Genomic DNA, 27451 nt, shown 5'->3' with positions numbered 1-27451 from the left:
ATAGGCTCTGGACTCAGCCACAAGTGAGCCAGAATTGTGCTCCGCCCTCTAATGGCCGTGCTACCTTGGACTTGCCTCCACTTCCTCTTTGTGAAATGGGTGATAAGAATACATACCTCATAGTATTTATGTGAGCAATTAAAAGAGATAATGCATATAAAGTGCTTGGCCCAAAGGAGTAAACATTTCCTTTGACTGTCAACTTACAGATTTCTGGTCATGTTGGGTGTTTAGAAAAGGTGACATAAATGACCCTAAGCTACCACATCACAAAAGCATGTTGGCCAATCATAAAACTTAGATCTGGATGATGAGAAGGTCTCAGTCATAGCTTGTGATTCATCTGGAAAAAGAACAAAAAAACCCACTTTTTATGAAAGGTTAATTCTTTTAAAAGGACGTTACAGAGCAGATACCCTTGAAGTACTTCCATATTTCTCAATCTGCTCTGACAAGTTTTCTGTACTCTGTGATTCAACTCAAAGAATGGAAATCAAATTAACAGGAAATAAATGGCCTAACCTTATTTTCAGGAGGTCACAGGAGGTCAAATGTGCGGTAGGAACAAGAAGCATTTTCCTATTAAGCAAAGTGAAAATCATAGACAGTGAATTTAACCCCTCTGGGCCCTCTGCCCCTATAGAAAATACTAACCTGCTACTCCTTTGACCTCTATTTGCCTGTATGGATTATGTTATTAAATCCCCCCCCACACACACACACACATTAAAGGAAAGGCCATAGAGTAATCTACCCTCATTTTCATAGAGAACTCATCTCAGAAAACTTTTCAAGTTTTAAGGTGAGTGATTTGGGACGCCTACTTTGTAGAGAAAAACCATGGACAAAATGAGGCAAGAACCACGTTATGTGGTTTATGTTGTAACTTTAAAATATGTTAAATATTCACTTACCAAAAGTTTCCCCTTGCATTTGTAATTGTCAACTGACACATTCATTTAAACGTTGTCAAGAAGAAATCAGAATTCTCACTTTTTAATGCTTCAGTGGAAAGAAAGCCCTTAAGGTTTGATATCACACACACACACACACACACACACACACACACACACACAAGGTTCTATCAAACCTTTCTTTGAAAATGAATTACTCTATTTCCTGATCCAATAATGTCAGCCTAATGGCTAAGATACACTTGTTTTTATTCTATAATGAGGTGAACAATTTTCATTTTCTCTTTTCATTTAATACTTTCTAAAAACACAATATGCTTTCAGTAAAATAGAGGAATTAGAAAAACAATGGCTGGTTAAAAATGAAATCCAGATTTTTTCTCTCTGTTTTCCCAATTTTCATAAGCTACAAGCTCTGTAAACAAGAGAAATGGTCAAACAAGCTTGTTTCCAAGAAGCCTCACCCTTTAAGCATAAGACCCCCGGAGGGGGTGGTGAATACGGATTACTGTATGTGTGCAGCCGTAATTCTGTAATTAATTTGTTTTGAGCTTTGTGAAAAGCATGCTTTGTCCCTACATAAAGAGAGGACTTTGTAGTTTTCGCCAGTTATTTTATCATAACCCTCAATCGGCTGAGCCTGTTACATTCTTTTTTCCTAGAGTGAGTACTTGCTAGCTACATTCCTTTTTCCTTTTTTAATCCCCTTTTGTTAAGGTGACTGACTATCCAGAGAAGCATGTGTGAGGGAGGTGGCTGTGCTCACATAAACCTTAAAGCTTTCTTTTCTGTTCCAAAAGCCATGCCTGTCCAAACAGCTATGGAATGCCCTAATAATTTAAATAACAAAAGGCACTTTGGCCAGTGAACTGCCCAAATCCTACCATCAGTGGTCTCTACCACTGGATTAGAAAATTGCTTAACATCACCTAGCTGTAATTGAAAAGGTTAGATGTGATTTAACGGAGAAAAGAAAAATGCAGCTGATTTTAGGCAGAAAATGATGATAAATCAGCCACCAAGGAGCAAAAAATGAGACAAGGTTTTAGACCCCTGTCTTTCAAAGAAGCTTCTGATGGCTTAGAAGTAATGATTTCATAAATAAGAACATGACCTATAACCATGTAGATGTGTGGACGTATCTAGAAATATAAGATCAGAGACAAACTGCAAAATAGGACTGTGCATTTTGTTAAAAAAAGAACTACTCTAGATCCCCTAAAAGGAATTACTAAATAGATAAAATAATATGAGAGGTCATGGTTCTCTGATTATAAAAAGAAACACATGGAGAGAACTTAGAAAATAGAAAAGGTGTAAAAAATAAACTGAAATTATGCTAGTTGTCCACAGCCATACCACCCTGAATATACCCAGTGTTATCGGAAACTGCACTAGTAATATTTTTGTAGGTTTCTTTCCAGTTGTTTTTGCATTCGTGCACATAAGTGTGGATGTTGGAAGTCACAAATTGGGAAGTCTCTCAGTGTGTTTTGTTGGGTTCTTGCAGTCGCAGGGTGTGTGTGTGTGTGTGTGTCTGTGTGTGTGTGTGTGTGTGTGTGTGTGTGTGTGTGTGTGTAAAATATTAAGTCAACAACTAAAGTCAGAATTCACCTAAAAAAATAAGATTTCTATTATCCTTGAAGAAAGTGCTAGAACAGATTGGACAGGACTTCTGTCCTCAGAGGCTCGTCTCTCTAGCCGGCCAAACACCCCTCTTCTGCACGCTGTTTCTCAATATTGCTGAATTTCCATTGCCAGTAATTACTCATTTTTACAGTGTTGGTAGATTTTTCTGTGTCTGGTCTTCAATAAGAGTGGGGAAAAGAGAAATGGGTAGTAGGAGGAGATTACATAATTGTAAAAGAGAAAGCTAGATCAAGAAGACAATATTCCAGAAACACTGGAGAAAGCAAGATTGCTGCATTTTCACGGGTCATCTTCCCTGATGCCTCTACTCACTGTGATATCTCTGTGGACTGTTGGCAATTGAGTTGACAAAGTATCGATCATATGTTCTATATAACATGCTATGCCCTGCATTTTTCACTTATTTTGAAAGCCTGTCATCCACCAAAGCATGGTTTTAATGGCTTCATAATATCCCATTTTATAGTTCTAACATTAAATACACATATAGTTTTATTTTTTTTTTAATTTTTTTAACGTTTATTTATTTTTGAGACAGAGAGAGACAGAGCATGAATGGGGGAGGGTCAGAGAGAGAGGGGGACACAGAATCTGAAACAGGCTCCAGGCTCTGAGCTGTCAGCACAGAGCCCGACGCCGGGCTCGAACTCATGGACCGTGAGATCATGACCTGAGCCGAAGTTGGCTTCTTAACCGACTGAGCCATCCAGGCGCCCCACATATAGTTTTAATGTACCTTAAATTGTTGGCCATTCTGGTTGCCTCTGATAGTTCATTAATATCATTAGTATTTCAGTCAATATTCCTCTACATGAATATTAAAAATAAAAACTTTTAGAAGTAAAATTTCTGGGTCAAGTAGTAAGAATATTTTTTTTTAATTTCTGTCACTTCTTAATCAAATGGCTTTCTTGACAGTGGCTTAAACATTCAGCAGCCATATATGAATGGGCCCATTTAATTGTACCTCATTCTGCCATCACATATAATCATTTAAAGATGTTTACCAATTTGATGAGTAAAACACTGTATCTCATTGTATTTTAACTTCTATTTCTGGGTTCTTAAAGAGATTTTATATGTACATTTTTGCTTTGGTAGAGTATATATAAATGACACATATGAGGGTGGAAGCAGGGGTTATTTTCTCCTGTATAGGACCAGTTAGAGATGGATGTTGACCAAGGAAAAGTATGAAGGCGACCGAGTGGTCATTATATTACTATAGTCATCTTACTCAGAAAGGACATAGAGAGAAGTGGTTTTTAAAGGGAGGTGAATGAGCATTCAGTGAATCTTCAGAGAGCTGAGAATAACCCTATGGTTTCTGCTTTCTGCCTTGATTTATGAATCAGATATGTCCATGGGAAAGCCTTACTGAAATCGCCATGCTCATTAGTTTAATTGTCCAGTTAAATTATATTCATGACTTAAAACTGCTTTACCCCTCTTTCTGATTGTCAGTTACAAGACACCTGCTGTGTATGGAAAGAGAGTGACTCCAAAGCTGGACCAGTGAGTGTCATATCTTACCTCTGCCACCCACTGACTACTGCAATCGGTTACCCTCTCTCCCCTCACTCACTATTGGGATCAGTTACCCCTCTGTGCCTTAGTTTCCTCACCTGTAAAATGAAGATGAAAAGAGAGTCTGCCCCATAGGTTGTTAAAAGGACTTTGTGAGTTAATTTTTGTAAAGACTTAAGAACAGCGTCTGGTACACAGGAAGTGCTGTGGGTTTGTGAAATCAATACAGTGTTCCTCGAATTTTCACTTCCAGGCCTTTCTACTTTATAACTCTGTCTCAGTTGTTTAGTGATCTAAAAAAAATGCTTAGGTACACCAGAGGAAATTAAATATATTAAGGAACCCCTCCAAATATGTTGTAATCTAAATGATCTTTGGGGAAGTACATTTGGATTTTCATATATTGAGATATCTTAAATTGTGACAAACTGGCAGCTGTGTTTTGTTTTCCTCTCTCTAATGAAGAATAAAATAGGAATTAGAGGAACCACTTGGAGCTGTGTCACAGGCAGTTAGTAATTTCCAAACTTGCCAGTCAACAAAGAATTATTTTCAGTGAACTCGAGTCCCAGTTCTTAAAGCATTAATGTAATTATAAGTGATTTGAAAATTTCTCAGAAAATGGTGACTTTAAGAAACTTTGGCATCAATTGGCTACTAAGTTAATTGATTTTCATTTCTAATTTTTTACTAGAAGAGTTTGGTGTATTTCTTTTATTTCATCAACAATATAAATGGATGTGGTTTCTACTCACATTAGATCATACAGGGCTTTATTCAATACAGACCCTAAAAGTCTTGTTTGAAAGTATCTAAAAATCTTTTTTTAAATAATTGTTGTAGAATACTTTTCATCAGTACTCCTCAGAGTGTGAAAAACAGAGCAATGCAGGTTGTAGATCATAACAAAGTGTAAACAAAGTTTATAATAATTAAGAGTAATGGGGCGCCTGGGTGGCTCAGTCAGTGAAGCATCCAACTCTGGTTCAGGTCACGATCTCACAGCTTGTGGGTTGGAGCCCCGTTTCAGGATCTGTGCTGACAGCTTAGAGCCTGGAGCCTGCTTCAGATTCTCTCTCCCTCTTTCTCTCTCAAAAATAAATAAACATAAAAAAAATTGTAGTAATTGAGAGGAAGAGTTTAAATACACATAGCGTTTTTAAAGAATAATTTTATGTCTACTAATTCAGTAATTTAAAAATGGGGTTTATACTTTTGTGTGACTCTGCTGTGTTTAATTTTTTCTAGTAATTCAATCTTATCACACTTTACAAAAGTATTGGCCTACAATGCACTGGAAACTAACAAAAAAAAAAAAAGAAAGAAAGAAAGAAAAAGAGAAAGAAACATGGTTCTTCACCATTGGAGAGAGTTCCTGCCTTGCCTAGCAAACAGGAGCCTGCTTTGGCAGGCTAATGAATCCTCTGATTGCCAAATAAACACTTTGCACAATCAATCATCATTCAATATGTTTTTGTCGTAGCGGTAACCACTTTGAATTAAATTAACAAGTTATGAAGTATTTTAATGTGTGTCTTCAAGTGAATTTGCGCACACCTAATTCCACCTAGGTCTGCTGGTTTTGATTCAGGGATAATAGTGAAAGGCTGATCTTTTCCTCTTAATGATTCAAGGTCAATATTCCCGGTTAGGCATCCTTCTCCAGGAGCAGATGCTGACATTGTCTCATTGACTGGAAAAACTTGGCAATTGTGCGTGGCTTTTCTCTAAAACTCAGATTTCCCTTTTAAAAACCACTGAGGAGGCCTGTCTTTAAGCACACAAACACCAGAGCAATCTGAAACTGCCATTTAAAGAAAAACAAAACAAGATTATAAGATCAATGTTACAGGTTTTATTCCCTGGCCTGGGATCCAGGGACTGTCTGAACAATACATCCTTCTTCTGGGCATTCGTTTGTCCCTGTTGGTGTAAGCGGTGAATCCTAACAAAAGCAGACGGGAAATTCAAAGAAGGACATTACGCAGCTTTGAAAATCTCCTCTTCTGTGGCCGTACAGGAGTTAAAGCTTGAATTTTCTTTTTTCCCACCGTATGTATCAAATTTGGCCTGTGATTCCTTTGCATGGCATGAAAAGCAGCCGGCTGGGTGTGAGTCTCCTCTCTTCCTTTCTCACTTGTAAAATATGCCTGGCAAAGACCCCACTCTCGACCCACCCCCCCCCCAATCCATTTTGCTCTCCCGTTCAGCTGACTACCACTCCAAATACAAAAAGCATTCCTTCCCAATTGTTAGAAGGGCCTTTGCATCAGTAGAAAATATTCAGTACGCGCGTAGACCCTGAGTAACACATTTGGCCTTACCCTACCCTGAGCAGGTTTTGTAGCTGTCTCTTCAGAGACCCTTTAGAATTAAAACAATAAACAATAGCATTTTTTTCCTAGTGTCCCATAGCAGCAATTCTCAAGTCATGGATGTAGCACCAATACCCACATCTCTGTTCATAGTCCCTTCATTGCATCAGGTGTCGGGAGGCAAACGTGGAAGAGCTTGAAATTCCATTCAAGTTAGATTCATTTATTTAAAAGAAGAAGAAGAAAAACCGACCATCTTTGGAAGTTTGTCTCCATGGGCATCATTAATGTGAAGATATGTGGAATACACATTTTATGTAACTGAAGATTAATGGTTAACTATTCAGGTACAGATTTCGTACGGCGGGAGCTGGTGCGTAGTGCAAAACAAAACACAGCAGCTGTGTTCACCGCCTGGTCACTCTGTATAAAGTAAATACGATAGAGACACGCTGCCCAATTTACAAAACGTCAGCTTCCGTCCATCTGAGCATATCGATGTTACCAACAGTTAAAAATGCATTCCACTAGCCTGTCTTAAGGCAAGAAGTCTGCGTGGCATTTCCTAATTCCCAATATTGATATCCAATATCTAACAAGATACAAGCATACTTCAGTCATATCCCGGCTTTGTGGAAAAAGCAATCTCAAATGTGGCTTTTTATGTTTGGCTTATAACAACTAATACGATAGAAAAGCTTTAAGAACACTTAAATACATGCATGTCGATGCCTTACTGAATATCAGGGTGCCTTTACAGACAGCCATAAATGAAAAATAATAATCACAGTGATCTCGCTATTTTTGTTTAAAAGTCAGTCTAGCGTAGTTGCCAGATGCAAGAAATAAAAACACAGGATGCATAGCTAAAGTTGGCATTCAGCGGGAAAGAAGCAAATCATTTTTTTATTATAAGTATGTCCCATGCAGTATTGGGGAGGGGGGCATACTTCCACTAAAAATGTACTCGTTGTTTCTCTGAAATCCAATTTTAACAGAATGTGCTATATTTTATCTGGCAACCCCTGACTACGATATTCGCCACACTGAGGTTTGCTATGAAAAGCACGCAAAGCTGGATCCTATTTTCAGGGTCAAGAGCAAGTGCTTGGAGTTGAACTCATTCCACCTGCCAACTTTAAAACTCTGGCACATCAGCAAGACCAGGAAAGGTTCTTTTACAGAAATAGACTGTATCTCCAATTAGTCGTTTCAGTTTCTTAAAGGGAGAGAGGAACCTTATCCACTTGAGGAGAAGTTCAGAGCTGGCAAATAATTAAAAGAAAAATTTGGGACAAGCAGAAGGTGAAAGACTCTTTTTATCAGGAAGTAACAGAATTAGGAACAAATGAGTGCGAAGCAAGACTTTCTAAAAGAAAAAGAAAACATTAGTATAATTATATTCCTAGGAATCAGGAGACACACAGAATGAAAAAGAGGACATAAAAATGTATACTTTACCCCTTAGCGAAACTGCTTTTATTATTATTTTTGGTACTTTGTAAGTTCTGGACCCTCAGGAAGCTACACATTTTGTGGGAGGGAAATTTCCTGAGACCTCACACCTGTTTTCCAAACCTCTGTTCAATAGCCAGTCGAACATCCAGCTGATGGAGAAGACTACTTTCTGTTTTTCTTTAGCTAACTCACAGCCCCAGGTGCAGCCTGCTCCTCTAACATGTAAGATGAGCTTCCACAGATCCTCAGCTTTGACCATAACCATGTGAGATGCACTATGGCCTGGGTAAAACTGGGTTGCTTTTTGTTTGGATTTGGGTTTTGGTTTCTGTACCTGGAAAGAGGAAATTAGTTCTATGAATGGGAGAAAATTAGTTCTATGAATGGGAGAATGATGAGTCTTTTGCTGGTAATTGTAGGACAATTAATGAACACTGCTTTATGTGGATTGAATCTGTCTTTAACACACAGGGACCATTCCAAACAGCCAACTATTGATGAGCCATTATAACCAACGACAAAATAATCTGATTTTTTAAAGGCGTAATTGTGTCAAAATATGAGAAAAAGAACGCAAGTAAAATTAAATCTCGTAGTTCATACGGTGACAGAGAGGAAGATTATATTTTTTGGCCCATGTCTTCTCAAGGCGAAGCGTAACCTTTTATGTTTTATGTATAGAAATTTTATTATTGCTCTTCCTGAGTTATAGGTGAATAGTTGGCCCAGTTTTGAATAGGGCAGTATTTTTGTCGGTTTGTTTTTAGTGAGCACCCCACAGATGAAGCTGATGGGCTTTTTCTTAGTAGGAAGGATCCATACGATGGGCAGCTGTTCAGAATCAGGAACATAGTACCTGGAGGACTGGGGGTGGGGCGGCGGGGGGAGGAATCTGCCATTACTCTAGGGGGCATGTAAGAAAACACGTGGTCCTCAACATTAGGAAAGAGAAGAGCAAAATATTCAGCCTGTTTTGGACTCAATGCAACCTTTAAAAGATTATTCACCTCCCTCACCACCAAATAGTTCCAGGATGTGGATTTTAAAGTGTGTCCCTGAAAGCCAGGGTCTGTCTAGGGAGCCCCGGGAGTGAAAGCATGAAATTCAAACAACCCCTCTTACCCATCCCTAACCTGACGCCAGCCAGCCCCAGTCCTACCCCCCTGCAGGTGTTCTCTGCTTGAATATTCCTCTCCAGAAGGAGGACACGCCTGTAGTAGTTGGTCCAAAGGCACGCCTTCTAGATCCCACACCTCCCCCTACAGGTGACCAGCCCTGTGAGCTCAGACCATTGGCTTACTTCACGCATGCGCAGATGTCCTCCTTGGCATTAACAAACTGGGGGTGCTACTGCTAATTTACCTCATTAGCAAGTTAGTTATGAGGATTGAACGAGTTAATAACCCTAAAGAAATTAGAACAGTTCCTTCTACCTCGTAATAAACTTTCACTCTTATCTCTTTCTATACTTGAACTTGGTGCCAGATTTAATGCCAAGGAAAGATTCTACTGCCTTTAAAAAGTTTCTGGAAGGACTAAGCTTAAAAACATTATTTCATAATTTATGAGCATGCTTTGGTCCTTTTGTGGTTTGATTGGAAGCCAAGTCCCTCCCCCTTTCACCCATTAACCCTGAACTCCCAGAGTTAAGGACGCCTTTCTCTTCTTTCCCCAGATCTGAATTCAGGGGTCTGGTGGGTTAATGATAAAAAGACAATGTCATTATAGTCACAGTAACAATTCATTCTAATCTTTTGTTTTTCTCTTGCTAACTTTCTAAACGAAGAAACATTTTATTAATTAAGCATTAGAAACCTTTTGGAGGTACACTGCACACATGCTATTGGGTGAAGGTTGGGGATTAGAAGCATTATGTATACGTTTACCCATTATTACGCTACGTAATAATGATGAGTATAATACATATAATGTTATGTATAAGGATACGGCCCAGGAAGAAGCATGAAGCCCCAAAGGGGCAATGATTTTGGTAAAAGATATGAACTAATTTTTAATTTTAGCATAAAGATGGTTGTACTTCTGAAGCGAGTCATTTACAGCCACTAAGGAAAGTATATGTAACTATAGAAGAACAAACATATGTCAGCTGAGCGTCTGCTGAATATTTTAAGGATGGGGTCTGTGGAGAAAAGAGGGATGGGGAGCGGATTTAAAGTGCTGTGAGGAGCATCTCGAGTTGACTAGAAGAAATTCCTGACTATAACAGCAGGATGTTTCCAAGAGCTGTCCCGTCATCTTTCCTTATGGAGACTCAGGGAAGCATAGAGATCTTTTCTTTCTTGATATGTTCTGCCTCAAGGCAAGAGACTGGAACGGAACCTTCCTCTTGGCTGACGATTTTTGGTAGTCAGGTCATCACAAACAATATTGAATTGTACCATGAATCTTTACTCTTCCTGGTGGGGCAAGTCCCCGGTTGGTGCAAGTGTATCCTTACCCCACTCACACTGGTTAAACTCCCTTTTCAACCAAGAGAAAAAAGACCCAGATAAGGGCCTTTAGTTTTACGTGTCTGGGGGAAATTCTTTCATTAGAACAGTGAAGCTGATTTTCCATTTACGGTAATGATCTTGAAAATTCCTTTTAAAATAAGTGTAAGAAAAAAGAGAAATTTGACATAAAGAGAGAGTATCAAGTAAAGCTCATGTGGAATGCAGCTAGGAGGAAAATCTTGGTGGCCCGAGAGACACTGGTCTGGAGCCCCCTGTACCGGATGATATGAAGGTCTTCTAACTCCAGAGACCTGTGACGATGGCAGAAAGAGCTTAGGCTAGAACCGCAGGGAAAGCAGAAAATCAGGCTTAAGAGGCAGTGCTTAGAAAAATAAGGAATCCGTAGGCTCACAAAGAATCTACATCAGCACAGAGAGGAGGGCTGGAGATGCCAGAGGAAAATAATCTTGTTCTTGATACACGATTTTTTGGTTTTGTTTTTGTTTTTAACTTCTGCTATGCACGGTTTCAGATGATTATTGAAAGGATGTTCAGCTTATTAAATAAAGGACAAAAGGTACACAACGTGAGGGAGAAAAGCCCACACCCTTTCCCCCTTAATGTTCAGAGAGATCCTACACCTGCCCCCCTTCACGTTATTTACAAACACAAGAAAGGAGAAGACAAGACGAAGAAGGGAGAAAAAAAAAAAGTGGTGTAGCAAAATCACTGCCAGAAAACACACAGTAAATTCTAGCTTGTTAAGCAGCCCGTTTCCAAATTATTTTTAAAAAACAAATCCTAACAGTCATGTAGTTACAGCCTCTGAGGGAAGCTCTAAGCCGGATGCTTAGTGTCCCAGAACCCAAGCCACAAAAAAAAAAGGGGGGGGGGGAGAGAAAGAAAGCTAACCAGTCTTCTGACTAGGAATATGAAAGCACAAAATCTGCGAGAGACAGGAGGAGTGCCCCAGAGGAGGAGGCTGCAGGCAGCTCGCCGTAATCTGTAAATGATTGCTGGTAAAGTCTGGAGGCTTCAGGCTTGATCTGTGTTTGTTCCAAAAGAAAGCCAAGGAGGACGGTGTTAATAAAGAGAGATTTAACCGAGAGCTGTGCTTGGAATAAAGTGGGCTACAAAAAGGTCAAATTTGATCAGTTGGAGCAGATTACAGGGGCTTTCAAAGGTGGTGTGGAGAAATGAGCCGGGCCCGGGAAGTAATATAGCGCGGGATCGCGGTGGGGGTGGAGAGCGGCCGGGGCGCGCGAGCGCCGCTCGGCCGGGGAAGTGGGCAGAGCCGGCGCCCCGCCGCCCGGCCCGCCGCGAGGCCGGCTCCCCCTCGCCCCGCTCCCCCCCACCCCCGTTCTGCGCGCGCCTCCCGCCCTTAGACCATGGTGTCCCTAATCTCCGACTCGGAGCCACTCAAAGACTGGAAAGTTTTAAGGTAGGCCTGCTTTTCTTTCTCTCCCCCGGCTGCCCCCCGCTCTCGGCCAAGTTCCTCGCGGCCCGCGGGCGAGCCGGTGCCGTCGGGGCCGCCCGCGCGGGTCCGGCGGAGGGACGGGCGGGGACCCGCCGCCCGCCCCGCCGCACACGCCGGGGCGCGCGGGGAGGCCGCGTCCGCAGGAGGGGGGGCGCGGGTCCGCGAGGGGCCCGCGCTCCCGAGGCGCCGGCCGGCTCCCCCGCGCACCCCGCGTCTGCGGCCCCGGGGCGCTCGGGGCGGGGGGGGGGGGGGGGGGGGGGACCGGGCGGCCGTGAGCCTGGCTGTGTCCGACTCTCTGGGACTTCGTTCGAAAGGAAGCGAACTTCTTCCGGAAAACGGTATCCCTGCTCCTCTGGCGAGACAGGCTGGGGAGACACTGTGTTCCTCCCCTGACCTCCTCCTCTTCCCTCCTCCCCCTTCTCTTCTCCCCTCCTCCCCCCTCCTCCCTCTCCTCCTCCCCCTCCTCCTCCCCCTCCTCCTCCCCCTCCTCCCACCTCCTCCTCCCCCTCACCTCCTCTTCTCCTCTCCTCTCCCCTTCTCTCCTCTCCCCTTCTCCTCCTCCCCCCTCCTCCTCCCCCTCCTTTCCCCTTCTCCCCTCCTCTCCCCCTCCTCTCCCTCCCCCCTCCTCCCTCCTCCCCCTCCCCCTCTTCTCTCCCCTCCTCTTCTCCTCCTCCTCTCCCTCCTCCTCCCCTCCTCTTCCTCCCTCCTCCTCCCCCTCCCCTCCCCTCCTCTTCTCTCCTCCCCCCTCCTCTTCTCTCCTCCCCCCTCCTCTTCTCTCCTCCCCCCTCCTCTTCTCTCCTCCCCCCTCCTCTTCTCTCCTCCCCCCTCCTCTTCTCTCCTCCCCCCTCCTCTTCTCCCCTCCTCCTCCCCCTCCTCCCCCTCCTCCTCCCTCCTTCTCCTCCCCCCCTCCTCCTCCCTCCTCCTCCTCCCTCCTCCTCCTCCTCCTCCCTCCTCCTCCTCCTCCTCCCTCCTCCTCCCCCTCCTCCCCCTCCTCCCCCTCCTCCTCCCTCCTTCTCCTCCCCCCTCCTCCTCCCTCCTCCTCCTCCCTCCTCCTCCTCCTCCTCCCTCCTCCTCCCCCTCCTCCCCCTCCTCCCCCTCCCTCCTCCCTCCTTCTCCTCCCCCCTCCTCCTCCCTCCTCCCCCTCCCTCCTCCCCCTCCCTCCTCCCCCTCCCTCCTCCCCCTCCCTCCTCCCCCTCCTCCCCCTCCTCCTCCCCCATCTTCCCCTTCCTCCTCTTCTCTCCTCCTCCCCCTCCTCCTCCCCCTCCTCCTCCCCCTCCTCCTCCCCCCTCCTCTTCTCCTCCCCCCTTCTCCTCTCCTCCCCCCTCTTCTCCTCCCCCTCCTCCTCTCCCACCTCCTCTCCCCTCCTCCCCCTCCTCCTCCTCCTTCCTCCCCCTCCCCCTCCTCTCCCTCCTCCTCTCCCTCCTCCTCTCCCTCCTCCTCTCCCTCCTCTCCCTCCTCCTCTCCCTCCTCTCCCTCCTCCTCTCCCTCCTCCTCCTCAAGTCTAACTTGGAAAACCCAGTATTAAAAGCTCAACTGACCCTAAAACTAAATGAGAACAGTTTATGAGCTGAGGTCTCTGCTCCTCTTCATCTCTCAGAGGCTCAGAGAAATCGGAACCCATGGAGCTCAGAGTGGCAGAGTTCGTGCATCCCTCCACCCCCCTACTTGGGTCTAAACTGACCCCTTTGGTAGAGTTCACAATGAATTTTAGATTTAACTTGACACCACGTGCAATTTTCCAGCAAATAAAACCACTTCGGGCAGTTTTTAAGATCTAAAAGTGTTAAATTGAGGGATTTTTATTAAACGTCGTTTTCCATGATGCCATTTGTCCCAAATACCTAACCCCATTGGAACCCCATTGGTTCCATTGGAACCAAGCTAAGACCCAAATAAGGAATAGAAGTGCGTACCTTACTGGGACCCTCTGTTTCCTGACATTTATCTTGTATTAATTAGCTGTTACTTATTTCCTTCGTACGAGTTCTCCCTTCGTTTTTGTGTAGTTTTATTATTTTTAAAAGCAACAACATAATAGAAAAGAGCAAATAAAAGAAAAAAATGGCCAATCTTCATTTTCTTTTCTTCTTCAAAATCCTTACCTCTTGTTTTCTAGAACTTCGTGTGCTACGTGCTGTACCTCATGGAGTATGTGCCGTTCTATAATCTGCCCTTTCTCAAGTTAAATATCAGACTTCTTCCCATGCTTCTGCCTACCCTTCATAACCATAATTTCAACGTTTAGATAAAGCATGGTGATGTTGATGTACCATATTTTACTAAATTACCCTGTTTGTTGAAAATTTAGATCGTTTTCAGTCCTTCACTTGTGTGAACAACAACACAATGAACATCTCTGTGCTTGTAGCTTTAAAATATACCTATGCATATGCGTTTCTTTACAACTCATTTATTGGGAAATAGTGCACTTGAGCTACTAGTGATGTGTTGGTAGCATTTACTTTTTTTGAGGGGTAAGAAAAAGGGAGAAAGTGTTTTTATTTTCCTACTGAAGGACAACATAACAGGATGTAGTCTTTATTGTCCATGTACCTGTGCTGGTATTTAGATTCTTTATTTGTTTGCAAGAATTCTAAGGTGTTCCACTCCATGAAGGACTTTTGAGAGCATACCAAGCAACCCCCCCCCCCCCCCCCCCCCGCCCACCGCCATAGTGATGCACTGTCCTGGGTGCTTAGAAAGTCAGAAAGGTTCTGGTGATGCAGACGGTGGCTGCAAGGAGTTGGTTGTTCAGAGCAGACGAGGCTAGGTGAAACAGACCGAGTGCTGTGGGAAAGGTACAGGCAATTACTGGGGTTCCAGAGGAAGGCGGTGTTTCCACCTGGAGCATCAGGAAAGGATTCCTGAAGTGAGTGACATTTTGAGAAAGGTTACTGAAGGATCTGTGCATATAGCTTTTTGCTTTCATCAAATAATTCCCAGGATTTCTAGACGAAAGGGCACGAACATTTTTATGGGTCTGTCCGTGATATTTTCTTCTGTTTGTAGGTTTAAATTTTATTTTTAATCAAGAGATGGTAAAGTACTTCTGTAAATGTTCTCTGATGCAGCTATTAAAGTTTATTCTCCTTTTTCTTTAACTGCATTAGTCACCGACTCTTAAAATTGAAATATTTCTTAAGAGTGCTCTTAAAAAATTGTTTTGGGTGGTTAACTTATTAACATTATTGCACAAGTGGATAAGGTGGGGCCCAGCTTTAGGAATGTGTGTGTTACAAATTTTGGCAATGCAGCCCTCCAAAGGCCTTTTTAGATAATGATCCAAGTCTTAACCCATTTAAAACTCGGCGATAATGTTGTCTTTCCCCTGAATGTGTGCCTAACATAACCAAAGTTGATTTTATGCCTAGAATAAGTAAGGCTTCACAAGCTTGGACTGGCAGGTCCTGAGAAAGAGAAACATTTTTACACTGACCACTTTGGGTGAACACCAAGTTCATTCTGTCCACACCTCTTCTTGGCAAGCATCGTTCCATCAGCTTTTAACTGTGTTTGATCCTTTCCTGGGGTAAGGAATTAGAAAGGGGTGGTGTTTGGGAATTGCATTTTAAATCCTTAATTGTGTACGGTGAGGCATCTCTTTGGCTAATTCCCATTCATTGAGCCATTCACTCGCCAACACTGAGTGTCTGCCTACCATATGTGGGAGGAGCAAAGATACAACGTGACCTTGTAAGTGGGATGAACCAGCAGATGAAGACGTGTATGCTAATGCCCTCCAGGGTGGTGGTGACAGGAGTTATGTCAGTAAAAAGCTTTGCAAGTTCAGAGGTGAGAGACTCAGTTCCAGTAAAGAGAAGGAGCATCATTTCTGCCTGTGATTAACAAATGAGCAGAGTGCTTGGTATTCAAGGGTAGAAAGGCTTTTAAACCTGCATAGCTTGGCCTATCGTCAGGTGTTTGCCCCAGGTCTGTGGCCTGGAGTTCTGCCAGACCTCTTGCTCCTGAAGTGATCGCAAGATACCATTTCTAAATCCGTTTACCTCACAGTTCAGTGTTTTAAGATAAGGTCTGGTGGTGGGACCCAAGTTCAGGTCCTCAACCTTTCTCGGGAACTTCATATTTGATGTCATTCCATCCTAGGTCCATTTTGTCAAATGGAAAAGTCAAGGCTGGGGATGGTGCTGTTGGCTGTTCTACTTATTGGCTACTTCAGGGGGCATGACTTCCTCCAACATGCACACCAACTAGTTTCAACAGGAAGACTCCCCTCTCTACCATCGAGAAAGCACAAACAGGAAAGCTTCACTCAAAGACTCAGAGTCATCTAAATCAGGAAGAATACTCTGAGCACATAGAGGAGGAGAAATGTGATTGATATGAGAGTTAACATTCATTGATAGTTCTTGAGGGGAAAAAAGTTGACGGTTGGGGGAACTTAACAGGGTGGGGCTCTGAATACCTGGCCTCTCCTGCACCCCTGCCCAGTCCCTGTATCACTTCTGTGGAAGAGTCTGGAAAACCCCAAATCTAGTTTAAGTCTCCCATTTAGAGGTGAGGAGGTTTGAGGGCCGCCTGGGTGGTCGTTCAGTTGGTTGAGTGTCCGACTCTTGATTTCGGCTCAGGTCATGATCTCATGGTTCGTGGGATCGAGCCCCATGTCGGGCTCTGTGCTGACAGTGCAGAGCCTGCTTGGGATTCTCTCTCGCCCCTCTCCCCACCCCGCAATAAATAAATAAACTTTAGAGGTGAGGGAGTTGAGCCCAGAAGATGAAGTGGTGAATGATCATCGGGACAAGCTGTCTCCGCTCCCCCATCTTCTGTGCTGAGCAGCTTATTCACCACCTTTGCTTCTATTTCCATCTCTTCTCCCCTGGTTTAAGATGCTCAGCCCAGACCTGGCATTAGAGCTCCCCAGCATCTCCTCGGTATGGCCGATCCTATGTCCCCCAAATGACTCGAGGTCGCAGACTGTGCATATAATATCTCCACCAAGACTGGCTCTGTTCTGTTGCTCACAGGCTTAGGAATCACATGGCCATCCAGCCGGGTACTCCAGTCGGAAAGCCTTGCAGCCCCCCTTGTCCCTCACTTCCCCTCCTGATTCCATCCCCCACCATCACCGGCTCTTGTTGATTTCAGCTCCCAAACACTCAGGACTCTCCACTTGTCTCCACCTTCCTTGCTATGCTTTTGTATTGCTCGGAGCTCTGCACTGCTTCCTAACACATTTCTCGGCTTCCATTCTTGCTCTTCTAGTCTGTTTTCCACACAAGAGGAATGAGAACACTTTGAAAGCCATGAGTCGATCATGTGACTTTACTGTTCAAGTAAAAGCCAGTATCCTTGTCCTGACCTACAAGATGGCACCTGACCTAGCCCTCAACTACCTCTCCAGCCTACCTCCTTCTTTCCTACAAACTCCTGTTCCTCCAGCTCTGGTCGGCTTTCTCTTCCTCAACCAAGCCAAGCTTAATTTGGCCTTAGGATATTTGCATAAACTAATCACTCTCCCATCCTGGAAATCTTCTCCTTTGCTCTTTGCAGGCAGCATGCTGCTTGTCATTAGTCTTAGCTCAAATTTCATCTGCTAAGTGAAGCCGTCCCTGACCCCACTAATGTTAAGCCACCCAGGGGCGCAGGGTGGCTCAGTAGGTTAAGCATCTGACTTCAGCTCCAGTCATGATCTTATGGTATGTGTGAGTTCAAGCCCCGTGTCAGGCTCTGTGCTGATGGCTCAGAGCCTGGAATCTGCTTCAGATCCTGTCTCCTTCTCTCTCTCCCTCTCCCCCGCTCGTGCTCTCTTTCTCTCTCTCTCTCTAGAAATACACATAACAAAAAATTAAAGTCGCCCAAAAGTCTAGCATATCTCCCTAATAGGCTGAACCACATAAAATTGCCAGTATCTAGCTATTTTTGGCTCATAAAAATCTTAATTTCATATAATTCACTGATATTCTCACGGTAGCACTTAACCGATACCTACTATTTTCATATGTATTTATTCTCTCTTTTCCCCATTGGAATATATGGTTTGTGTGATAATTGGTATAAATACAGTACCTAAGATATTTCCTGGTACATAACAGATATTGAATGAATTAATGAATGAATTAATGAAATGGTCAGTGTGTCCCCCTCATCGACTCTACACTCTGTGAGACCAAAGGCTTTATGTATTTTGTTCACGCTCAAATGCCAGTATTTGTCCCAGTGGAGGCGGCATGTTAGGAGGAATGAATGAATGACTCCTGACAGTTGAGTAATCCCATATTCAGGTTCTCATTCCTGTTCTAATCAGCAACATGTCCGGACTTGATAACAGGGAACATGTTTCGATTCTCTGAGAATTTGATAGAGGCCTCTTAATTAAGGAGAATTTATTCTTTCTACACAAGAGAATGATCTAGAGCAGGGCTTGGCAAAGATAGTAAATACTTTAGGTTTTGCTGGCCACACAGCCTCTGTCATAACTACAATTGCTATTGTAACATGAATGTAGCCACGGGCAATATGTAACTGATTGAGCTTGGGCGTGATGCAATAAAACTGTATATACAAAAACAGGAAGTGGGCTGGATGTGGCCCCTTGGCCACATAGCCTACCTTTCACCCAGTAGTGAGGCTAATGACTTGACGAACAAGAAAATAGAAGTGGTTTTGGCCCATAGATGTTTTCAAATCTCCTATGACAAAGTGCATATTATAAACTTGCCTCATTATTGGGGGGGATACATTAAAGGAGACTTATGGGTATTTCAAAGGTCAGAGATGTTATAGGTCATGAGCATGTGACCTCACAAAGATGCGATTATAGTCTGGAGAAAATTTACGGGTTACTGTATCCCTTAAATGTTTGGATGAGTCGTAATGCTATAACAAGATATACTTTTGCCTGTTCCCTTACAGAGCGTGTGAGAAACTCCCATTAATGAGAACAGCACATGTTGATGGAAAAAATAGACCAGATCCTGACATGTTTTAAGTAACTGCTTGGCCTCGTTTTTTTTTTTTTTTTTCCTCGTTGCTTTCTCTAACTCATTTAGGAGACATTTCCCTTTCACATGCCTGATAAGTCTCCCAAGATGAATTCCAAATCCACAGAGGAAAACATGCTTTGTAATTTTGAATGGATGCCATGTGTAGATGCTCCTTAGCTCCCATTACGTGACATCTTGGAGACGCATGGAGTGGGGAGAGATTGTGTGGAAGCTCTCTGGGTGTCCACCGAGGGTAGGCTAGCCATCTGCAGATCAGGGATTAGCTTCTTAGAGGGGGACCTAAGAACGATTCATGCTTTCTCTGTGCTAGGTATGTTGCTAAGTGCTTTATATTTAATATCTCATTTAACCTTTACAACAGCCCTGCGAAGTGGGTGGTGGTGTTATTGTTCTCCTTGGCCACAAAGGGGGCTTGGGTTTTGCTGTCTCAACTTCGAAGAGGCAGAGCACTTAAAAGATGATGTCATATACTGTCCTGACACAGCACCTTTCCTCGGTACATTGGTAGCTTGATGAGGCATGTTGCCTTAACTTAACTGTGTCTCAGATGGGAAAAGTGTGCACCACATCATTCTTCCTATTCCCTTAGGGAAGTTTGAAGAATTGTGACCCAGTTACTGCTGGGTACTTTCAAAAAAACAAAACAAAACAAAAAAACGTTTGCAGAGCAGAGGGGGATGTAGGCTGTGAAAATAGAACATCCAGTCAGAATTCTCTAGGTAGAATGAATTATGGGTTTATGAAAAGCGAACACAAGACCTGGGCCTTTTAAATAATGTATTATATTGGAGAATAATCTAGGATTTTTCGCAAAGCGTGACTAATGTAGCCCGTGACATAACTAATAATGACAAAGGTTATTCTAAAAAGTCACATAAAAATGTAGAGAAATCCCGTTACCTGTTGGTTAGATGCCACTGCCGTTGTGTTTTCGTCCAATGCCAGTGTTGAAACAAAACCAAAAAACCCTCATGAGTTGTTTCCACTCCGTTGACCCAAATAATCTATAGAGAAATATTCAGTTGACAAGCATGTTCCCTGCCCCCCCTCCCTCCCCCCAGATTGGTCTTTTTCTCTCCTGGGCTGAACTGGCAGCATTAAGTAGATCGAAACCAATAAATCCAGATCTTTGGAATCCCCTGTTAGGAGAAACACAGGAGGAAACTCCCCATATGATCAGATAACATCTCCCAAAGGTCAGAGACCACAGTGAAGCTATTTTCCCAAAGTGGAGAAGAATCCTCTGTCCCTTTTATCCCAGCAGTTGGGAACAGAAAGCAGAATGTGCCACATACATGCCTGTCCTCCCACACGTGTGTTCACGCTCCAAGTGTGGGAATACTAGAATCACATGTTGTGAAGGATGCTTAAGGAGAGGGCTTGGGGTACGGGTTTCCTCTCGGTTCTCATGCTCCTGTGTCACCTTCCCTCTCCACGTTAGTGCAACGAGAGAGGGCCCCTCGAGTGATCAACTAATCACTCTCCTTTCTTCAAGTCTGTTAACTGCCCCCCCCCCACACCCTATTATTCCCAGACGGGGGCTGTGTGTCTTGTTTACCACTGTGTCTCCAGCAGAGCCTCGTCCTGACCCCAGTTTGATACTTAATTTGGGCTGAGAATTCTCACTAAAGCCTCCTCCTTGCCTTCCCACGCCACCCCACCCTCCTCTCTACAGGAAGGAAGGTTCTCTTCCCCTCAGTGATCACAGCACCAAATCGAAACCTTAGATCCCCAAGTACAAGTGCACTATTTACTATTCTGTGACATCTTAGTTTTATCAGCAGGCTGAGAACTCTCTGAAGATGGGGAAGGTCCTTGTCCGATTCATCTTGGCACACACTTGCATCCTTTCCATCACCAGCCGGTGCATTTGGTCGAGTCAGTATCTGCACGGACACCCATACATATCTCATTTGTAAAATGAGAGATTGAACCAGATTATATCTAAGGATCCCCGTCTATAAAATTATCTGATCAATGGCAGGTGGAACAAAGAGGCACCCTCCCACAGGACCCACCTCCGAGGCATGCCATGTATCCTTCTTGTACACTGTCAAGTTTTTCTCGCAGCAAAGCAATTCTCTTTATATTGATCCTCATTTTCTTTCAAGGCTCTTTTATTCCCAATCCTTCTGTAGAGTTGATGGACTAAACTACAAACCTGTTTTCAGATGTTCTGTCTCTGAACCGGGGCTATAATGTAAATCAGCTGTTCCAGGGATGAGTTTTGCTGACACGTACTGACATTAGCAATCATATGACTGGTCCTGTGGGGCTGAATATTGCAATCCATCCAGGTTGCAGGTGTTTTAGTGAACCGGGGCTTTGGAACTCCATTTTGTTTTTCATTGCGCCAGTTTTTCATTCTTATAGAGACACAAATGTCCAAGCCAGAAAGAATTGTCAGAGGCCTGTGGAAACGGCAGTTTTATATATTTTATCATGTTTCCTGGTGGGTAAGTGGAAGGATTTTGTAAACTGGAAAAATGTTGCCCTTGTTTCAGTTTGGTACCTGTCTACACTCCCACACACGTGTTCAGGCTCAAAGTGTCGGAATACTAGAATCACATGTTGTAAAGGGTGCTTAAGGAGAGGGCTCGGGGTACAGGTTTCCTGTCTGTTCTCATGCTCCTGTGTCACCTTCCTTCTTAATGCTTAATGCTTCTTCTGGGACTTGGCACATGACATCTCTTTCCCACTGTCATTAGCATCATTATGGACCATTAACAACCACTGTCCAGGGTCCAAAAGCTGGAATGAGCTTGCCTTCTTCTCCATGAAACACAGGTGTTTAAGAGGTGTATTTTAACCTGAGCTCCTGAATGTAACTTTGCCTGATAATCCTATTCAAATCAGCCACTTGCCTCATGAGAGCTTCCTCAACATGTAGTGATAACTCTACGGAGATGCAATTGATTTACTTTTTTTTTTTTAATGCTTATTCATTTTTTGAGAGACAGAGACAGAGCATGAGTGGGGGAAGGGCAGAGAGAGAGGGAGACACAGAATCCGAAGCAGGCTGCAGGCTCGAGCTGTCAGCACCAGAGCCCCTCTCGGGGCTCAAACCCATGAAAGACGAGATCGTGATCAGAGGGGGAAGTCAGACACTCAACCGACTGAGCCACCCAGATGCCCACAGAGGTGTAGTTTAAAGGACTACTTGGAAGGTGGGGGGTGTTTCCCAGGTGTAATTAATACAGATCATTGTCTTAGCTTCAGTTGTACAACACATTTCGATGTTTGCGTACCGTGTGAAACGATCACGGTAAGTCTAGTTCACATCTATCCGTCAGCGCACATAGTTACAGGGTCATTTTTTCTTGTGATGAGAACTTCGAAGATCTCTCTTAGCAGCTTTCAAATGTGCAATACAGTTTTATTAACTGCAGTCGCCATGCTGTATGTGACATCCCAGGACTGACTTGTTTTATAACTGGAAGTTTGTACCTTTTGACCTCTTCACGTGTTTCACCAACTCCCCTCCCCCTCCTCCACCTCTGGCAACCACCAGTCTGTTCTCTGTATTATGAGTTTGGTTTTGGTGTTTTTTTCTTTCTTTTTTTTTAAATCTGCATATAAGCCAGGTCATATGGTATTTTTCTTTCTTTGTTTCACTTAGCATAATGCCCTCGGGGTCCATCCATATTGTCACAAATGGCAAGATTTCATTGCTTTTTTTTATGGCTGAGGAGTATTCTGTGTTTGTATGGCGTATATGTATACACGACACATCTTCTTTGTCCATTTATCTATTGGTGGACACTTGGGTTGTTTCCACATTTGAGCTATGATAAATAAGGCTGCGGTGAAAACGGGGGTGTAGATATCTTTTCGAATTAGTGTCGTTGTTTTCTTGGGATAAATACCCAGAAGTGGAATTGCAGGGTCATATTTTTTTTTTTTTTATTTTTCTATTTCTATTTTCAGTTTTGTTTCTAAGTTTTTAAGGACCCTCCATACTCTTTTCCACTATGGTTGCATCAATTTACATTTCCACCAACCGTGCACAAGGCTCCCCTTTTCTCCACATCCTCGCCAACACTTACTATTTCTTGTCCTTTTGATAATAGCCGTTCTGGCAGGCATGAGGTGATATCTCATTAGGGTTTTGATTTACATTTCCCTGATGGCTCGTGGTGTTAAACACCTCTGCATGTACTTGTTGGCCATCTGTGTGTCATCTTTGGAAAATATATCTATTCAGATACTCTGCCCATTTTTAAATTGTGTAATTTGTGGGTTTTTGTGGTTTTTTTGCTATTGAGTTATAAGAGTTCTTTGCATATTTTGGATGTTAACCCATTGTCATATATATTATCTGCAAATATTATCTCCCATTTGGTAGGTTGACTTTTCATTCTGTCAATGGTTTCCTTTCCTGTGCAGAATGGAATGTGTTTTTTTATTTACTTATCTGTTCCTTTGGGTTACCGAGTAACTTCCATGAAAGCAGAAATCCTGTCTCTATCACAAGGCATTGGGTGTTTATGAAATGTGCACATTTGAGTGTCACAACAAATGGAGTTCTTTTACATGCAGATGGAAAGGAGGATTGGGTGCTATTCAATGGCAGTATGCTCAGGGAACCCAGGAATATTTGGGCCCTGATCTAGACCACGGCTACCCGTCTCGTACAAGTTTCCAGAGGGACCAAAGATACAGGCAACAAGATGGGGCCCATCAGTTTCTCAACTGAGGATTCTGAAAACTGTTTAGGAATCTCTTTGTTGGGGGGAGGCTGGAACATTCTATGATACTTAGCCTCCTGTACCACCACTTCTGCCAAACCCAGACCCTCATGGCCTGAAAGAAACAATAACAAGTTGAAGCAAAGTAATAGTTTATGATTAAATGTAGCATTGCCTCAAAACCCCAATATGTATAAAGCTGAGGAGTTAGGCTAAACTATAGAGTATTCATTTTAACCCCCAAGTCTAATCTAGATGGTCCCAAATAACTTCCAGCCTGTGTCACATTGAAAAAACCTCAGTCTGTTAGTTAAGATTGTTTCAACTGCAGGTAACCAAATACTGAGTATTTCGACTCCATTTGACAATGGTCTAAACCAACGGTTGGCAAACTTTTTCCATAAAGGGCCAGTCAATAAATATTTTTGGCTTTTGCTGACGACCCATGTGGTGTCTGTCACAACTACTCAACTCTGCCATTGTAGCAGCAGCCAGAGACAATATATAAATGAATGGGCATGGCACCATTCCAGTAAAAGTCTGCAAAAACAGGGAGTGGGCTGGATTTGGTACACAGGCCATAGTTTGCCGACTCGTACGTTAGCCAATGGACCGTATAGCTCCACTGAGTTTTAGACCTTTCAAAGCCAAGGCAGCCTGGATAGCAGTAGGGAACTTGAACCAGAGAAAGCAGCAAGAGAGAATATGTTTCTCCAGATATTATATGCCGAGCTGGCTTGAGCTATATTGGAAAGAAAAGAGAGAATATATACGGAATGAGAGAGGGGTAGTTGGACTTTCTCAGACTCAGGATTACCTTTCACTTTGGCCGCATTGAGGCAAGAAACAGGACACACTTTACCTTTTAAGGAAGACCCAACACTTCTACCCACCTGTCCTTTATAGTGACCTGGGATCTCATCAGTCCATAATAGGAGCTCATGCCTTTGGGGAAGGGGGACAGGTCATGAAATGAGACCAAGGAAGGGAAGAAAAGAGGATTTTTGCAAAACCTGCCCTACAAGGATTATAGGAATCTGTGGACAGAAGGCAGATGGGATAATTTATTGTCCTATGCCCAAGAGAGATAGAAAGTGACTTTTGAAGAAACAGAACTTGATTCTTGGTGCCTTTGGTCTGTACCCACTGTTGCTGTCTTCATCACCACAAAACTGGCCTATTCTTCAGGATGTGGTTATACATTTTTGTATTAAACAAAAATAAAGCTCGTTTGTGAAACGAATGCTAGATCCAATATGTGCATGATCATTGCAAGCACAGAGGTGTAGCATCTCATGGGAGCCCATTTCCGGCTCACAACAGGTAACTGCCCCCACCGTGAGGGCCTTTCATCGCAGTCACTGTGGTATAGAAAGAGTATCTCTGAAGACATTTAGGATTCAGACCTGGCCCTGGGGCCAAATAAAGTAATAGGGCTTTCCCAGCCTCCTCTTGTGTTATACAGCTCTTCAGAGAAATCAATCAGTTATAGCTTACTATGAAGGTGAATCAACATAATATGATCTTAGGGAATTTACATTTTAAGACTTCCAGTTATGCTGCATGAAGTGGGGTGTGGGGACAGAAGAATTCAGGAATTAGAAGAAGTTTAGTGAGGCTTTCTGTATAGCTGAAATCAAGCCACATAGGTTCTGTCTAGAAAGATCTGAGTCAGGAACACTCCTTGGCTAGGAGAGCTCTCTCCACTCTTAACTGTTACTTAATAAATTACCACTTCACAATAAATTGCCGTTAAATTACCAGATCAAAAGTGTCAGTTTCCCTTGTCAAAGAGCTAGAATTACACAAAAACGGGGCTTAGAGAAGACCACTGGAGAGGAAAGTGGTTTGAGGCAGAATTTCTTAAAGACTTTAATTTCATTTATAACTTCTTCCCTGTGGGCATCCGCCCCACCCTGGATTCTAATCAGGTCCCCTCCAGGCTGGCCGCCTTTGTCCTCCTCCTTCCCCTGCTGTCCCCTTGGAGCAGGAGGCAGATTTCATCTCTGGGCACCTGGCATTGCTGATGAAGGACAGAAAGTGGCAGGAAGGAACAGCATAATTTGCTCAACTCGGATTTCTGTAGGAAAGGAAGGAAAGGGTCATTGTTTTCATCTTTGAAAGAGGGGTGAGTGTGTTTGAGGCAAGCAGCTCCTGAGAACTTGGATGTTGTTTCATTTTAAACCAGTAGCCGAGTGGGAGAGTAAAACCCAGTTCCCTGGCTCCCAGACTGGTATCTGGCTTCCTGTCTTCTCTCATTACAGAAGGCAGGCGGCAAAGGGGTTTTCCATGTATTGAACGTATCTTGGGCAGAGCTCTCGTAAGGGAACTAATGTGTTGTGCTTCTGAATCCTGGTTTTAAGCTCTGTCTGCAATGAGGCAGAGCTCTCTAGAGGATAAAGCTATATTAAGCTTTAATTCTCTAGTTAATATATATATTTTTTCTTTCCATAAAATTGGTTCCCTTGTCTTTTACTTATTCTCTGTAGGTCACCGTTCAGCAAATCAGCAGAATGACCCGCACTCTCTACAAGCCCATTAGTTAGATGGGGATCGGAGAGAAATATTTTGCATATAAACCATAGCGTAGAAAAAGAGAGACTAAGAGGATTTGCAGCCCTTGACTCTATTTCATAGCTTGGGTTTTTCGCCCCAGTAATTGGCTTAAATCCCTTTTGATCATCATTTCATACTTTTTTTTGGCAGACAATGTTTTTTCTTTATAAAAACAGTGAATGTTTTTAAACTTGTGGTAACACCATTCTCTCACATAGATCTTTTACTTTCATTGACCCCTGCGACCGTATTTGCTCTGAACTTTTATCTCCAAACTGAGAAATAAAAGTTTAAATCACATCTTGAGGCAATAAGTTTCTGCATTTGCCATTGCTACACACAGAGACTTTTGTTGATGTGAGTTCAGCTGAGGGAAAAATAAACCTGTTCTAGAAGGTCATGAAACATGCCCTAATGGTTCACAGATCCATTGGTTTACATTTTGATTTCTCTTTATATCTGATTTTGAGAAAGTAATTGGAGGCAAATGTAGTTAATGTTGTGTTATAAGGTGATTCTGAGAGCTGCCTCTTGCTTCTGACTTTAGATAAACCTCTGTTTAAAAAAGTATTTGCTGAAAACCTAATCTACCTGATTATAGCAATCAAGATGTTTCAGGTATACCGAATGTATTTTGCAAATGCACGGTTTAATTATGACATTTCTCTGTGTCCCTTTTCCTATAATTATTTTTCTCTGCATTATGCACATGCTGAATAGCCAAAGAGCTGTCTGTGAGGAGGAAAATGAATCTGTGGAAAATTAAATGTCCAGCTACGTAGCGACAAGCCTCTATGCAGTTATGGACAACGAGTCCTATCTTAAAAATACAGTCCATTCTTTTGAGGAGCCTTGGGTAAACAAACTTAGTATTACTCAAGCTGATCATATGGCACTAATTTGCTGCCTTCCTTTTCCATTAAACTCTCCGCAGGTGGTGCCATATAACAACTGGGCTTAGTATATTCTAGATCCAGGTAATGGATTAAAGTTAAGCAGATATTCTTTTAAAAAGACAGCATGTAACCAGAGGCTGTAACTAGAGTTTTCAACATGAAAACCTCTAGTACAGGAAAGATAAAATATGTTCATGTGCACTATTCTGACTCTTCCTTAAGAATGAAAATTGGGAGCTGAAAAAGGAAACTGGAAATCTGTAGCTTAGAGTGACGTGGTGTCAGCAGTTCAGACAGGTGACTTGGAAACTGGTTTCAGAAGATTCCGGATGGTATACAGAGAACGTGACCGGCAATGGAGGGAGAAAGACCGTATGAAGAGAATTCACGTTTCACGTGAGTCCGAGGTAGAAGACAGGGAATGGGTACATCCGTCTATATTAAACTCTTTCTTCTGAATTTTGGGCAATAATACTATTATGTAGTCAAATAATGTTAGTGAACCTGTTGCCTTCCTCAGAATTTCTTGTTGCATAGTTTACTCACTCAACAAGC

General features: G+C 43.1%; 1 protein-coding gene across 3 annotated transcripts in view; it reads left to right on the top strand.

The window, feature by feature from the left end:
• The window catches only part of CELF2 (CUGBP Elav-like family member 2), an 832193-nt gene that overhangs the window by 296123 nt on the left and 508619 nt on the right, over positions 1-27451 (top strand). Inside the window, exon 1 of one of the 3 annotated variants that reach the window (XM_019460824.2) lies at positions 11632-11758. The exons of the other annotated variants lie outside the window; for them this stretch is intronic. Coding sequence (XP_019316369.1) covers positions 11706-11758 — 53 coding nt within the window. The 5' untranslated portion in view covers positions 11632-11705. Of the gene's footprint in view, positions 1-11631; positions 11759-27451 lie in introns of those variants that run through there. 3 annotated transcript variants of the gene reach the window in all.

This window comes from Panthera pardus, unplaced genomic scaffold (genome assembly GCF_024362965.1).
Source record: "Panthera pardus isolate Hobbes unplaced genomic scaffold, ASM2436296v1 HiC_scaffold_6, whole genome shotgun sequence".
NCBI lineage: Eukaryota > Metazoa > Chordata > Mammalia > Carnivora > Felidae > Panthera > Panthera pardus.
Note: the sequence above shows the minus strand (reverse complement) of the source record. Positions and strands in the feature narration are given on the sequence as shown.